At 38.4% G+C, this 16,229-nt stretch overlaps 1 protein-coding gene across 3 annotated transcripts in view; it reads left to right on the top strand.

Moving 5' to 3' along the window:
* The window catches only part of LOC105483284 (ATP binding cassette subfamily B member 11), a 120,949-nt gene that overhangs the window by 94,699 nt on the left and 10,021 nt on the right, over positions 1-16,229 (top strand). For all 3 annotated transcript variants that reach the window (XM_071072902.1, XM_071072901.1, XM_071072903.1), the window contains 6 exons: positions 3,277-3,480; positions 5,614-5,855; positions 8,507-8,663; positions 10,183-10,380; positions 12,907-13,113; positions 15,456-15,602. In XM_071072902.1, the coding sequence (XP_070929003.1) occupies positions 3,277-3,480; positions 5,614-5,855; positions 8,507-8,663; positions 10,183-10,380; positions 12,907-13,113; positions 15,456-15,602 (1,155 nt within the window). The remainder of the gene's footprint in view (positions 1-3,276; positions 3,481-5,613; positions 5,856-8,506; positions 8,664-10,182; positions 10,381-12,906; positions 13,114-15,455; positions 15,603-16,229) is intronic.

Genomic DNA, 16,229 nt, shown 5'->3' with positions numbered 1-16,229 from the left:
ACAAAGCAAAAAATGCAAAAAAGATCATTTTATCTCTTTTTTCTTTTTTCATGTTTATACTCATATTATTTTATTTTCTTATTATATTAGCTAGAGCTCATTGAGAAATAAGAGTGGTAGTAGAGGGGATTCTCTCAAGCAAGACAAAAACTCAAAACTACAAAGTAGACATGTTGGACTTCATAAACCCAAAAGTTGTATATAAACAAATGATAAACTAGAAAAACATTTATAATGAATAGTAATATCCCTCATATAACCATATTATGTGTAGTGTTCCTAAAACCATCATGAATGGTACTCGTGAGAATGGGGAATAACTGACACTCTCATAAAATGTACAAACTTTTTCAATGTTTTTTGGAGAGTAATAGTAAATAATAGTAAGCAAATGTTTTGGAGAATAATAGTAAATATTGATATCCCCCCCAAAACTTTAGAGTTGCTTTTCAAGTATTCTGTAATGCCTGACAGTCCTTGCCAACCAGAAATTCTTTTTTTTTCTTTAATTATATACTCTTTGACCAGAATTCTCATGAGTGAATTCCCTCCTGTTGTGTAAGAATGTGTGTTCAAGGATATTTATCATTTTTATATTAACCAAAAAATTAATAAAATTCCCTGGAAACTACCCAAATATCCAGCAACAGGAAAATAGCTGAATCAATTAGGATACATTTATACTGAGGAATATTACACAGCTATTTTTTAAAGTGTTCCTGTATATTGATCTGGAAGGATAGTTAAGTAACATTGATAAGTGAAAAAAAGTCAAAGTACAAAGTAATATGTAAAGTATGAGTCCTTTTTGTAAAGAAAAAAATAAATATATATGCATATATTGTTAAATATGTATGTTTTGTTTGTGTCTTAGGCTGTACTATTTTTAATTTTTAAAAAAATACCAATTGAATAAAATGTAAAAGGAAGCAAGGACATCCCAAAGAACTGCAAAGTTGCTTTTCAAGTACTCTGTAATGCCTGACAGTCCTTGCCAACCAAAAATTCTTTTTTAAAAAAAATTGCAGTAAAACATTTGTAACATAAAATTTACTACTTTAACCATCTTTAAGTGTACAGCTGAGTGGCATTAAGTACATTTACATTGTTGTGCAAGCATCACCACTATTCATCTCTAGAAATGTTTTACCGTTCCAAACAGAAATTCTGTACCCTTGAAGCAGTAACTCCCCATCCTGCTCTCTCTCCCCTCAGCCCTGGCAACCACCATTCTACTTTCTGTGTCTATGAATCTGACTACTCTATGTACCTCATCTAAGTGGAATCATATGAATTTATCCTTTTATGTCTGGTTTATTTCATGTAACATGATGTTTTCGAAGTTTATGCGATAGTATGTATCAGAGCTACATTTTTATGGATGTTTATTTTATGGATATATCATGTTTTCTTTATTCATTCATCTGTCAGTGGACATTCAGGTTGTTCGGCTATTGTGAATAGTGCTGCTATGAACATAGGTGTACAAATGAGAAATTCTTGATTTAGCCTGTTAGTCTCCAAGGAAGTTAGCACTAACACATGAGAATGCTTTGGGACACAATTTTATATTCCATTTGTGTCTTCAATTCAATATAAAGATGCAAATTATTCCTGAATAACACTGCCTTAGCATCTAATGGTGACTAAAACCTTACCTTTGGTTGTTTTACATTTTTTTGTCTTAAATAATAATGTGTTTCTACAATTTTAAAAAGAAGCGATGTAATTGTCCTCACCCTAGTATTTTCTGCAGAGTGTACCAAGCTTTGGTCATACCTGCCTAGCTGCAACTGAAACGAAGATTTGGAACCACTGGATACTCTGATTAGTAAGATATAATTACCACAGTGGTCCATTATCCATCTACATTGGGACTGAATCCATTTTGTCCATCTGCATTGACTACATAGCTGTGTATTACAGCAGCATGTAACTTTGTACCAATGAGCAGGCTGAGTTCAATGAGAATCAAAGTGGTATCTTGCAACAGTCTTGTATCAACTTCAAAAACATAATTATAGAGCAAGCATTAATCTTCATTGAATAAGTAATACTACCTCAAGCCCAATGACTGGATATCGTCAAACAAGCCAAATGCATCAGTACCTGACACATGTGTAGCCCGTGTTTAGGGCTGCATTAATCTCAGACACACTGCTCTTGCACTGACACTCATAAAATGAGATTAGTCAATAATGAACTTTGGATAAGCTATGAATAAAGAACCTTTTAATTAATTCAGCCTTCAGATACATTATGGGAGCTCATCATTTAAAAGAACTTAATCATTTAAAAGAAATAAACTTTTTGAACAGAGGACTACCATATGACCCAGCAATTCCACTCCTAGGTCTATATCCAAAAGAATTGAAAGCAGGGACTTGAAAGGTGCTTATACAACAATGTTCATAGCAGCATTATTCACAATAGCCAAAAGTTGGAAATAACCCCAGTGTCCATCAATGGATGAATGGATAAACAAAATGTGATATATGCATACAATGGAATATTCAGTTTTAAAAGGGAATGAAGCTAGGTGTGGTGGCTCATGCCTGCAATCCCAGCACTATGGGAGGCGAAGGTGGGAGGATCACTTGAGCTTAGGAGTTTAAGACCAGCCTGGGCAACATAGTGAGACCTCATCTCTACTAAGATTAAAAAATTAGCAGGTGTAGTGGCATGCATCTGTGGTCCCAGCTACTTAGGATGCTGGGACAGGAGGGGTGCTTGAGCCCAGGAAGTCAAGGCTACAGTGAGCCATAATATGACACTGTCCTCCAGCCTGGGTGACAGAGACCTTGTCCCAAAATAAATAAAATAAACAAAAAATAAAAATAAAAAGGAATGAAATTTTTATACCTGCTACAACATGGCTGAAGCTTGAAAACATTATGCTTAGCAAAATAAGCCAGACACACAAGGAAAAATATTGTATAATTCTACTTCTAGAAGTACCTAGGGTAGGCAAATTTACACAGACAGAGAGTTAGAATAGAAGTCACCAAGAGCGAGGGAGACAGAAGAAAGGGAGGTTATTGTTTAATGGATGCAGAGTTTTGTTGGGCATGATTTTTAAAGCTTTAGGTATAGATGTGTGATGGTTACACAACATTGTGAAATGCCACTGAATTGTACACTTAAGAATGATTAAAATGATATATATTGTTATGTATATTTTATCACAATTTTATAAAAGATCTGACCTTTTTTATAATGGTAGTTGGTAAAAGAGACTGTGTGTCTGAGATGGGTTGATTGCTTTTTGGTTTGCAGGCTGCCGGCTCTCAGATTGGGATGATGGTCAATTCCTTCACTAACGTCACTGTGGCCATGATCATTGCCTTCTACTTTAGCTGGAAGCTGAGCCTGGTCATCTTGTGCTTCTTCCCCTTCTTGGCTTTATCAGGAGCCACACAGACCAGGATGTTGACAGGCTTTGCCTCTCGAGATAAGCGGGCCCTGGAGATGGTGGGACAGGTAATCTTGCACATCTAATTTTCCCATTCCTCATGGCTGAGTGGCTATCAGACAAACTGTTAAAAACAAATAGTAGGAAGAGACTTAAGGAAGCTGTCAGCCCACAGACAGGCACACTTAAGAACCTTCCACCACCCTTTCCATGCATGTTTGGCCCAAAGACTGAGGCAATAAGGCTCCAAGGCTCTGAGTTTGAGCCGGCGTGGAGAAATAGTGGGGTGAACAGAGGATTGCCTGTTCAATTTCCTCTCGCATAGTGATTCGTTCCACATTCCCATTTGGTGTACTCTCACTTGCAGGGGTAGATAGTTCAGTTTTCTGGCTGTGAGGCTTTTGCAATCTAATGGTTTCCCTGAGCCATGCTTTCCATATACAGAGGAGCTATGATGGTTTTAATGGCACATGCCTTTTCTCTTCACACTGTAGTGTCCCCCAGGCTTGGGGCAAGTGTCTTTCCCAACTAGAATTACAAGCTGCAGTTTAGGTTTTGGATACACTTAGGTTTTAGCTACACATTTTAAAGTGTGTTCTAATTAATATCTTGTCCTCGGGGGTAAATGAGGGATGGTGGCATAAACACTTCTCAAGTATAAGAAATCACACAGGCCGGGGGCAGTGGCTCACGCCTATAATCCCAACACTTTGGGAGGCCAGTGGCTTACGCCTGTAATTACAACACTTTGGGAGGCCGAGGTAGGCAGATCACCTGAGGTCAGGTGTTCAAGACCAGTCTGGCCCACAAGGTGAAACCCCATCTCTACTAAAAAGACAAAAATTATCTGGGCATGGTGGCAGGTGCCTGTAATCCCAGCTACTCGGGAGGCTGAGGCAGGAGAATCACTTGAACCCAGGAGACACAGGCTGCAGTGAGCCAAGATCACGCCACTGCACTCCAGCCTAGGTGACAAGAACAAAACTCCATCAAAAAAAAAAAAAAAAGAAAGGAAGGAAGGGAGGAAGGGAAAGAACAAAAGAACGAAAGAACAAAAGAAAGAAAGAAAAGAAAGAAAAAAGAGAAAAGGAAAGGAAAGAAGGAAGGAAGGAAGGGAGTGAAGAAGGAAGAAAAGAAAAAAGAAAGAAATCACACATACATATACACACTCTTTTAACAAATTCACAATAACTTAGGTTCTGTCTCTTTTAAAAGAGGGAACGTGAACTCTGCTCAAGTAGGCAGACGCCAAAAGGACTTCATATGTTAATGGAACAAAGGGGCCTACCTTTTTGCCTTTTTAGGGTAAGACCCTAATTCAGAAACAGTGATTACTTGCCCTAGAGTGTGGGTTAAAACAAATACAAATTCATAGTATAGACTAAAAGATACATTTCCTACTCATTTCAAGTTATGTTAGTGGGTATGGATGGACATAAAGATGTGGAAGATGTCTACATCTTTAATGTGGACATTAAAGACCACAAAAGGAGGGAGGGCGGGAGGGAGTGAGGGTTGAAAAATGACCTATTGTATATGAAATTAATTATTCAGGTGATGGGTACACTAAAAGCCCAGATATCACCACTATACAATATATGCCTGCAAGAAATCTACACTCATACCCCCTAAATATATACAACTTAAACATTTTTTAATGCTATGGAAAAAAAGTATTGTTTTACCACTAGAGGTATAAATACTCATTTTTCCTAAAACATTATTTGCAAACAAATTTAATTAATTTTGTTTACTGCTAAAACTAATTTAAGTTATATAATATTTGGACAGATTAATTTTTTAAGAAAATATAATCTAATATTTTAAATGTATATTTTTAATCTTTTGTCTCAGAAAATGTTTAAAGATACCATTTTATACATTTCAAATGAATTAACGAAGAAGCTAAAAAGCTTTCAAGGATAACTGTGTACCTTTATTTTTCCTTCTCTCTTCCACCACAAGTGGAGGCAACAAAGCCATGCCATGTTAGAATTAAGGGAAACTTGAATTTAACTGAAAAATCGTCTCGTGGTCCAGTTGGGTTGATCTCCAGCCACTTCTTTGTATTCCCAGATGATGCATTCTCTGATTTGTACCACATTCTGCCATTTGCACCATCTAATCCACGCAGCCATTGAAATGTCATGAAAGGAGTTATTTCCGCCCTTGTATTCCTAAGACTCTTTCTCGATCTTCAGATTACAAATGAAGCCCTCAGTAACATCCGCACTGTAGCTGGAATTGGAAAGGAGAGGCGGTTCATTGAAACACTTGAGACTGAGCTGGAGAAGCCCCTCAAGACAGCCATTCAGAAAGCCAACGTTTATGGATTCTGCTTTGCCTTTTCCCAGTGCATCCTGTTTGTTGCAAATTCTGCTTCCTACAGATATGGAGGTTACTTAATCCCCAATGAGGGGCTCCATTTCAGCTACGTGTTCAGGTGAGGAATATCCAGCCAAGGTGAGAAAAGATCAACACACAAGGAAGGAATAGCCTGGTTCTGTCAGTTAGCTTTTTTGCTGCTTAACGAACAATCCCAAGCTTGGTGTCTTACAATAGGTGGGATTAATTATTTTTCAAGATTCTGTGGGTCGTCAGGGGGGTTCTTCTGACCTGGGCTGATTCAGTCAGGCTTCTGTGTATTCTTCTGTCTCCACATGGCCTGTCAAGCAGATGAGCTTCTTTTGTTCATATTATGGCCTCAGAGTTCCAAGTGCCACAAAAGAGGGCAAGCCCCACTGTGCAAGTACTTTTCAAGTCTCTCCATGCAAAGAGACTTTCTAATTTTCTGTTTGGCCAAAGAAAGTCATACCATCAAGCCCAGGTTTAAGGAATAGAAAAAAATAGAATCCACTTTTTGATGAGAGGAGTAAAAAAGTCATGTTGCAAAGGGATGCATGATAGTGTGAATTAATATGATCATTGTTTATAAACAATCTGCCACAGATGTTAATGCTGAGAAAATCTAGAGGCCTTGGCTAAGATGGTTCATAAAGTACTGTTTTATGTGAACTCCTCTCTTGCAAAGAGGGCATGTTCCCAGCTGACTCCTCCTAGGCAGAGACAGCATAGGCCATACAGGTAAATGATGTTCCATTCGTATAGCCAAAGCCTGCTTTTCTAATAAGATTAGCTTTGAGTGCAACTTCTCACATTTCCAGAGGTGAAAGCCTAAGGGAGTCAGGGTACTCGGGAATGAGGTACACATGTATATGGGTCGGGGAGAGGGCCGGGTATAAAGGTGGAGATGGTCTGAGAAAGGTTTGGAGGGCATTAGGAAAAGTGGTCCTATAGGAATCTGTTCTTGGGTTTCCTTCTCTAGCCATGAGTCCCGCCTTCTCACATGGTATCTCTTTCAGCACTTCTCTCCCGCTCCACTACACCCACCCAGCCAGGAAAGTCTCTCTTTTCTAAATCTTTGATATTTATTTATTTATTTATTTTTTATTTTTTTTTTTTATTTTTTTTTTTTTGAGACGGAGTCTTGCACTGTAGCCCGGGCTGGAGTGCAGTGGCCGGATCTCAGCTCACTGCAAGCTCCGCCTCCCGGGTTTACGCCATTCTCCTGCCTCAGCCTCCGGAGTAGCTGGGACTACAGGCGCCCGCCACCTCGCCCGGCTAGTTTTTTGTATTTTTAGTAGAGACGGGGTTTCACCGTGTTAGCCAGGATGGTCTCGATCTCCTGACCTCGTGATCCGCCCGTCTCGGCCTCCCAAAGTGCTGGGATTACAGGCTTGAGCCACCGCGCCCGGCCAATCTTTGATATTTAAAGCTACTAATCTAAATTAGAAAAAAATGCAAACCATTGGCTTATTTTTATTTAGTTTATATTAAGGTTTTAGAATAATTTTTTGCCAACGTGTAAAAATCTGGGGCTACAGGCTGGGCGCAGTGGCTCACGCCTGTAATCTCAGCACTTTGGGAGGCCAAGGTGGGTGGATCACTTGAGGTCAGGAGTTTGACACTTGCCTGGCCAACATGGCGAAATCCCGTCTCTACAAAAAATACAAAAAAATAGCCGGGTGTCGTGGTGTGTACCTGTAATCCCAGCTACTCGGGAGGCTGAGGCAGGAGAATCGCTTGAACCCAGGAGGCGAAGGCTGCAGTAAGCTGAGATCATGCCACTGCACTCCAGCCAGGGTGACAGGGTGAGACTCCATCTCAAAAAAAAAAAATTCTGGGACTATGGAAAACTCTGAATTTCAGGCTTCACTTTAAAAATTGAAAGGTCATCTTCCACCATTTTCCATTTCATTTCAAGTGCTTTTCATTCCCTTAGGCTTTAAATTGGGCTCCTGGAGATGTTTGGATTTGCAATTCTGGCCTAAAACAATTCCTGCTTATGAACTGAGCAGTGTGACACACAAAGACACATCCCTTATCCCTATCCCCATCCCAGGCAGACCCTCTGTGCATGACAGTGCAGGTGAACAGCTTTGGGGGCTACTACTCACATCACAGTCTGTACAGCAACAAAGTTATCTCTCATTATATTTATCATTCATTCATTCATTCACTCACTCTCATTAATTAAGTACATGTTGAATATAGTTAGAGGCTAACACAAGAAGAAGGAGACAGGCAATTTCATCTGTCTTGCTCTCTGAAGCATAAATTATATACATACCTGGTACAGAATTGAAGCTTACATCATCAATCATTATCTTTTACATATCTATTATAGGTTCAAAAAACTGTTACAATTCTAGAAAAATCAACTCAATCTGGTGATCTTTCAAGCCTGCTTTTTCTTTAAAAAAAAAAAAAAAAAAAACCTTCAGAAGTCTTTTTCCCCCTCCAACAATTTTCTTAAAAGAAGCTATTGTGGTCAAATAAAGGTTTGGAGGTCTGAGCTCTCCCCTTCATGCTCGTTCAGTCCTCTTCTTACCCCTTTTTCATAGAACACAGTTTGAAAACTGCTAATCTCTTAAACACCACCCTCTTCATTCCCAGACAAATCTAAAGTGACTTGCTTAAGGATATTTGGTCCTTTCCTAGCAGAACCAGGGCTAGATCCCCAAACTTCTGCCCTCAGGTCACCACACCAACTACTCCTCCCTGCTCTCTGCCTGTGTGTCTGTCTGGTTACAGGGTGATCTCTGCAGTTGTACTGAGTGCGACAGCTCTTGGAAGAACCTTCTCTTACACCCCAAGTTATGCAAAAGCTAAAATATCAGCTGCACGCTTTTTTGAACTGCTGGACCGACAACCCCCAATCAGTGTATACAGTAGTGCAGGAGAAAAATGGGTAAGTGTTGGAATACTATGCAGCCATAAAAAGGGATAAGTTCATGTCCTTTGCAGGGATAGGGATGAAGCTGGAAACCATAATTCTCAGCAAACTAACACAAGAACAGAAAACCAAACACCGCATGTTCTCACTCATAAGTGGGAGTTGAACAATGAGAACACATGGACACAGAGCAGGGAACATCACACACTGGGGCCTGTCAGGGGATGGCTGGGGGTAGGGGAGGGATAGCATTAGGAAAAATACCTAATGTACATGACAGGTTGATGGGTGCAGCAAACCACCATGGCACATGTATACCTATGTAACAAACCTGCACATTCTGCACATCTACCCCAGAAGTTAAAGTCTAATAAAATACATAAATAAAATGTGTAAGTATTGATGAGGGGTAAGGTTGTGCGTGTGTGTGTGTGTGTGTGTGTGCAGGACAGCCATTAGGGATGGCCATCAATACCACTTGGCTTCTAAATTCCTGCTGTGTATGGGTTCATTCATACGTACTCGGAGTGGACACAAAGTAGATTTATAACTACACAGGAATAAAGCAAATTAGCATCAAAAATTATTCCTAAAGCTGGCATTTGAACAAGGCGATGACTTTCAATGAATGCTAAATTCTGTGTAATATAAAATACACTTAGTTCCTGAATGAATGAAGCCAGTTGTCCTCTGAGATCTACCTAACCACTGTGTTTTCTATTGATGTTCTGATACGGAATGTAGAAAAATCAATTCTTCCTGTCCAATAACGTTGATTTAATTCATGTTCATCTTGATTCAAGTTTTAGCTTATGTGGATGTCCAGAAAATTAATTCAATCTTGACAAAATATCTTCTTCTAATTGATAGATATGTATTTTTAAATCTTCTCTACCTATTTTTGAAAATTTTAGTATGTTCCAGAAAGCAAAGCAAACCTAAACACTAGTAAAGCTAAGCTAAATTCGTTATCTTTCTAAATTTGTAAAATTTCTCCTTCAGTTCAGTAAATGTAAAGTTTCTGTGTGTTCTGTTAAATGTCTATCCATTTCTAGAGTTTATAGGCTAGAGAGTTTTAAGCACACCAAAGTACAATAGAAAATATTCACCTTTGCAGTACAGACCTCAGGTAACTTTCTTTCTAGGTCGTTTTAAGTGTAACATTATTTTTAGTCTTTAGGGGAACAAAGCTATAGGGTTTGGACAGTTACTGGCTTCTGTGATATAATATCTTCCAGCTGTTCTCTTCTATTCAGAATGTCAGGAATGGATGGCAAGAAAATTCCCTTAGGTTAGACTGGGAATGGGGGAGTCAAATGTCTTTAATTGTGTTGCCCAAGCCTTTCTTTATACTACATCTTTCAGAATAGAAAATGGAATGTCCTTTTATTAAGTTACTGTCTCTATACTTTGCATTTTGGCAGCGTGGTTTGAAGGTATCTCAAGTAGGGATTTTAAACTCAAGATTTAGGTGTGTTTTCAATATTCTAGGCTCCAGTAAGAGCATCTCTAATTTTGATCCTCCCATCCACAGAACAACTTCCAGGGGAAGATTGATTTTGTTGATTGTAAATTTACATATCCTTCTCGACCTGACACGCAAGTTCTGAATGGTCTCTCAGTGTCGATTAGTCCAGGGCAGACACTGGCATTTGTTGGGAGCAGTGGATGTGGCAAAAGCACCAGCATTCAGCTGTTGGAACGTTTCTATGATCCTGATCAAGGAAAAGTGGTAAGCCACACAACCTTTTTGAGAATTTTGCCTTCTGCAGACTATTTCCAAGTTTTTGGCTTCAAGTTTTTGCTTTGCCAGACTCATTTTAAAATGCTTGCCTTAGGCATTACCCCATGCATATTTTCCAGTCCCAGTCATTTGCTGCTTCACCTTATTCTCCCTCACAATTTCTAATGTCAGATTTTCCCCAGTTCCAGATGGCCTGCTGACCAGTTAGGCAAAGAAAACTGGGCACACTGCAAACCTGGAGATGAGTGTATTTAATAGAAGCATTCATTTACCCGTATATGGAGCAGAAAGTGCAGACTAATCAGGAAACTAATGACCAGGAATGAAAAAAGTAGAGTGAAAAGGGAAATAATGATAAATGAGCAAGAAAGGAGATTTAGCATGAAAAGATCTAAGACAATCCTTGTTCAAGAAGCTGAAATCTAAATAAGGCAAGGAACTCAGATTGAGAGCCATGTACCATAAACCTTTGGCAAGGATATTTGAAATTTTGGTGAATAGCTTTATTATTTATTTTTCATAACATTTCTTTCTCTTTTCTGTCCTTTTTTTCTTTCTTTAAAAGTAATATATACAGAAGGTCACAAAATCAAATAATAAACATTTATAATGAAAAGTCGCCCCCTGCTTTATGCTTACACTCCCACTCCACATTTCTCTGCCCAAAGGCAACTATCTTTGACCACTTGATGTTTTTTGACCTGCCGATGATTACTTTTATGTCTTTAAATAATGTGCTCCTGCTGTTTCATGATTTAACAAATTTAGACTCTCTGTGATTTATTCTCAAGAGATAAAAATCTACTTACCCTCACCACCCCCTCCTTTTTCCTACCTCCTCCCAATGTAGTGATATCATTTTTTAGACCTTCTATTTATAAATTTGTAAACTTCTGATCTGCTTCCGTTGCTCTTCCACCACCTGTAGATAGTTCCTCTTGAATTCTCGCTTTCTAAAATAAAAATGTTAGCAATCCTACCTTTATTTTCACCTCTTACTCCCTTCTTTTACCTCTTAAGTTCTAACTGCACTATTATCAAGAATTCAGAGCACATTCTGTTTACAACATTATCTTTCCTGCTTTCACTCTAAGTTGATTCTAAAAGTTGAAAACCAATTGACAGCTTTTTAAATGATTATGTAAGTATTGTTCATCCCTTAGTCAAATAGTGAGTTACATTTGTGTTATATTTTTTCTTGATTGTTTTTCTGAAAGGTTTCTTTTTTTCTTGTATTCTTTGTCTTTATGAAAACCTTTGTGTTCTTCCAATGTCCCTCTCAGGCCATCTATTCCCTCATTTCTGTCACTTGCAACCTTTGCCTGTTGAATAGTTGTCATCCTGTGAGCTCCCTGTGATATTTCCTTGGATTAGATCCATTATTTCATAGTTCCCATAAATGCCCTTTTCATAGTTTTCACCCCCCTTTGTTGGAGCTCATCCACAAGCAATTTTCTAAGAAATCGTTCATAGATATAGGTCTGAAAAAGTTTTATTTTGCTCCATACTTGATTCACTGTTGAATGCTAATATTTTCAAAGTGGCCTTCCTGACTTCCCTGAATAGTATAATCTTTAGTGTAATGAGGACAGATAACATTATGAAAAGACATGCTGAGAAAAACTTGAAAGAGGCAACTAAAGATTTCCTTGCATAAAGCAAAGCCAGGGCTAATTGTTATTGAGAAATGCTTTATACTTTTTCTAATGGTGTTTGCTTTTTCCATTACTTAGAAATTATCTTAAATATAATCTGTTCATACCATTTATCACCATTTTTTCTGAAATAATAGGGCCAAATACTTTACAGTAGTACGTTAGGCATACTGTGCCTTTAATATTCTAGGACTTTTTTGTGAACCAGCTCATGTTGTAGATATTCAAGTACCTGGACTTCACTGCCTAACTAGACTGTGAGTTCCAAGGAAACAGAGATAATATTTTCTTTACATAGCAGACATAGACTGCTTAGGATGGTGCTTTGTGGCAGGTGATTCAAATATATGTTTGTTGATTGACTAAGTGAATAAATGTATTCCTTTTTTACTTGGTTTTATTACCTCAGTTATTCAGAGAATGGCATTAGTAAAATCAAGAAAACAGGTTTGACCCTTATATTGACCAAAAGCTTCCCAGACAAAAATCCTTTCCGTAACTCATGAGTCTCAAAATAGAGCAACCCTGTATATTTGTAGAGAGTGTGCTGCAGCAAAGTAAGGGGAAGTTGTTTCTTACCTGAATACCTGAGCATCTTTCTCATTTGTTTCACCTGTAGAGCCAGAGTTCAGGAAATAAATAGGACTATAGTCTGATTAGTGTTAACATGGATGCCACTCCTGATAGACATTACATCCAGAGGTCAAAGGCAGCATAATTTATTCCGTAATTTTAGCCTTGGGATTGCTGTCTGTTAAGCAAGCCAGATGTCCTGCATAACGCCTAACGCTAGCATATGAACTTTCCTCGCTGCTGAAATTCTGAAAACTTAATGACCTGTCATCTCCTCTATTGACAGATGATAGATGGGCATGACAGCAAAAAAGTAAACATCCAGTTCCTGCGCTCAAACATTGGAATAGTTTCCCAGGAACCAGTGTTGTTTGCCTGTAGCATAATGGACAATATCAAGTATGGAGACAACACCAAAGAAATTCCCGTGGAAAGAGTCATAGCAGCTGCAAAACAGGCTCAGCTGCATGATTTTGTCATGTCACTCCCAGAGGTGAGTACGAAGTCAGAGCCATTCCCTGTGGGAGACAAGGATGGGGAGAAGTAGAACGACCAAAGTGTACAGGTTGAGCGTCCCTAATCTGAAAATCCCAAATCCAAAATTTTCCAAAATTCAAAACTGTTTGAGTGCCAACATGATCCCACAAGTGGAAAATTTCATACTTGACCTCGTATGATGGGCCACAGTCAAAATGCAGTCAAAACTTTGTTTCATGCACAAAATTATTAAAAATATTGTAGGAATTTACTTCTGGGCTATGTGTATAAAGTAGATAAGAAACATGAATTTTGTGGTTGGACTTGAGTCCTATCCCCAAGATATCTCATTATATGCAGATATTCCAAAATCTGAAAAAGTCCAAAATCTGAAATACTTCTGGTTCCAAGCATTTCTGATAAGAAATATTCAATCTGTATTATGATTGTGGCTCTAGAAGGTCAAAGGGTACACAATTTATCTCACAGTGGCCCCGGACTGTCTTAGTTTTTTAAGCAAAAGAAATATCCTTCATCAACATACTCTTTAATTTTGGAAAATATTGGATTGCCCAATGCAATGGATGCTATTTTTGTAGAATTATTTTGCACATTGAGCTTTAGTTTAGCATAGTGGGGAAAAGCCTGAGATTTGGAGCTGACCTGGGCTTGCATCCAAGCTTTGCCACTTAGTAGCTTCATAGCTTTGGGACAATTATCCTTTCTGAGATTGTGTATTCCATCTGCAAAGTGCAAGAAAATAACGTTAAAATGAAGAAAACACACTTAATAGCTACACAAAGAAAGCTGCCGCTGGTATTACTGCCATCATCATTATTTCATTACTTGGCAGTGTGTACCGTGGGTGGTGGGTAAGTTGCACCTGCCTTGGTGTCTCTTACTTTGCCAGAGCCAAGTCCAGATTTCACACAATATTGTCTCTGCATTTTCCCATCCACCAAAAGTCCCTCTTAGTTTTGATCACAAGAAAAATTAAAACATGGAAACCAAATTGTAGGGCCAAATTTTACCTTTTACCTTCTCTACTTACTTTTTAAAAATATCCCTGGGAAAATTATTTTTCTTTATAAGTGATTATGTTTATAAATTTTGTGGTGTTTGTGGAGGGCTTTTTGTTTGCTCTTTTCACAGTCTCCTAAGTGTTCGGCTCTTGGCCCGGTTCTTACCTGTTAGCCCAATCTATAAGCACATGGAAATTACTATTTGCTGAATCCAGAGTTCAAAAGCAAAGCTTGTGTGTCTCCTGGGAGACTCATTTATCCCACAAACCCTTATTGAATACCTACTCATTTGGGGTGAGGTGCTGGCATGGAGCTGGTTTACTACATTGTCCTCATACAGACTTCCCCATGGTACCCTTCTCTGAGCACTTTGTCTCCACAAGGACAAAGCAGATTTTCATGGGTCTCACCTGGCATGATGGAGCTTTCATCAGGAGGCAAGGGAAGCCGGGGAAGGAAACAGCTCGTGTTGTGGAAGGCAGGAAGAGCAGTAGTCAAGGGACTCAAAGGAGAGACAGATTCACTTTCACCTGGATTCAGATTTCACTTTCACTGCTTGTTACTTGTCCTCACACCATTTTCTTACCTCCCTGTGCCTAAGTTTTGTAATCTAAAAAAAATAGGGTGGGTATGGTTTCTGTGTGTATTAAATGATAACCTTGCTAGAATAGTTAGCACAATACCTCTATGGTAAACGCACTGTGAATGTTAACTAATTTTTATGTAGCCATCCGAGGCATGAGTGATTTTTCTTCCTGATTTTATCTAACACTCACAATAAATATGTGAAGTGAGTGTTAATACTGCACCTCAGATGACTAGCCAGCTCAAAAAAATGTAAATAATTTATTCATGAACACAAGCTAGTAAGCAGCAGAGTGGAGCTTCTAACCAAGGCCTGTGTTCCAGGTTGTCACCTCCCTAATACAGAAATGGACCAGAAGATCTCACAAAGACATTTCCATTCTTGAGATTAGTCCATCTTGGAAGGATTTTTCCAGATAAGAGTGTAGAATCAGACAGTCTCAAATCAAGGAGGATCTCATATATGGGCTCCTACCTGGACACAGGGAGGAGATTGAAAATATAAACCTAAAAGAAATGCAGACATGAGGAATAAAGTCCCCTTGCTTCCCACATCAAAGGTCACAAATTCCATGTTTTTCTTATATTCCTAAGTGGATTTGACATCCTTCATCCTATAGGAGGATTCACTCACTATTCCCTAGTTCAACAAATAAATAATTTAAATTACAGAGGAGAACTTGACATGAGTTCTGTACAGCACAGGAGCAATAACTGTTCCTATTTCTCAAACTTACCATACTTCTTTCAGAAATATGAAACTAACGTTGGGTCCCAGGGGTCTCAACTCTCTCGAGGGGAGAAACAACGCATTGCTATTGCTCGGGCCATTGTACGAGACCCTAAAATCTTGCTACTAGATGAAGCCACTTCTGCCTTAGACACAGAAAGTGAAAAGGTAAGTACTGATTTTCTAAAGTCTTATATCGTTACAAATGAGTCTTTGGCTGTAAAATTTGTCCTTATAAAATGGCATTATTTTCAATTTTCTGATTTAATAACAGTAGAATTTGGCAATACTTTATGGAACCAAAAGAAAATTATCTAGAGCAAGTGATTTACTATAAGATTGCTTCAAATAAAATATTTTACCTTTAAAATAAGAATTGTTTTTAAGATTCTTTAGGCTAAGTGACATTTTTTTCCAAAGGCAAATGATCACCTTTCTTGAATAAAGTGAAATAATCTAGATGATCTGTTATAAATATTTTATAGTTCTAAAGGTATGTGACAGAGAAGGTAGGCCACATACAACACAAAGCAAGAGGTAATATCTGATGTGTGGTTTGCATGAAAGAAGATGCAATTGAGCAGAACGCAATTATGAAATTTAAAATGTATAATTAATGCCATAACAATTGGGATTCCATTTTGGAGAGAGCTAAAATGTCTTCAATGAAGAGCAGTATCAGGAACGGCCACTTAACTGCCACCCTCCATTGTTTTCTTGGTTTCATTTCAGGAAGCTAGACCATCAAATGTCGTAAAATTACATAGGACTTCATAGTTTGCTTCCTTCTTGCTC

The sequence above is a fragment of the Macaca nemestrina genome, chromosome 11 (genome assembly GCF_043159975.1).
Source record: "Macaca nemestrina isolate mMacNem1 chromosome 11, mMacNem.hap1, whole genome shotgun sequence".
NCBI lineage: Eukaryota > Metazoa > Chordata > Mammalia > Primates > Cercopithecidae > Macaca > Macaca nemestrina.
The sequence above is the reverse complement of the archived record's forward strand: the minus strand, read 5'-3'. Positions and strand labels throughout refer to the sequence as shown.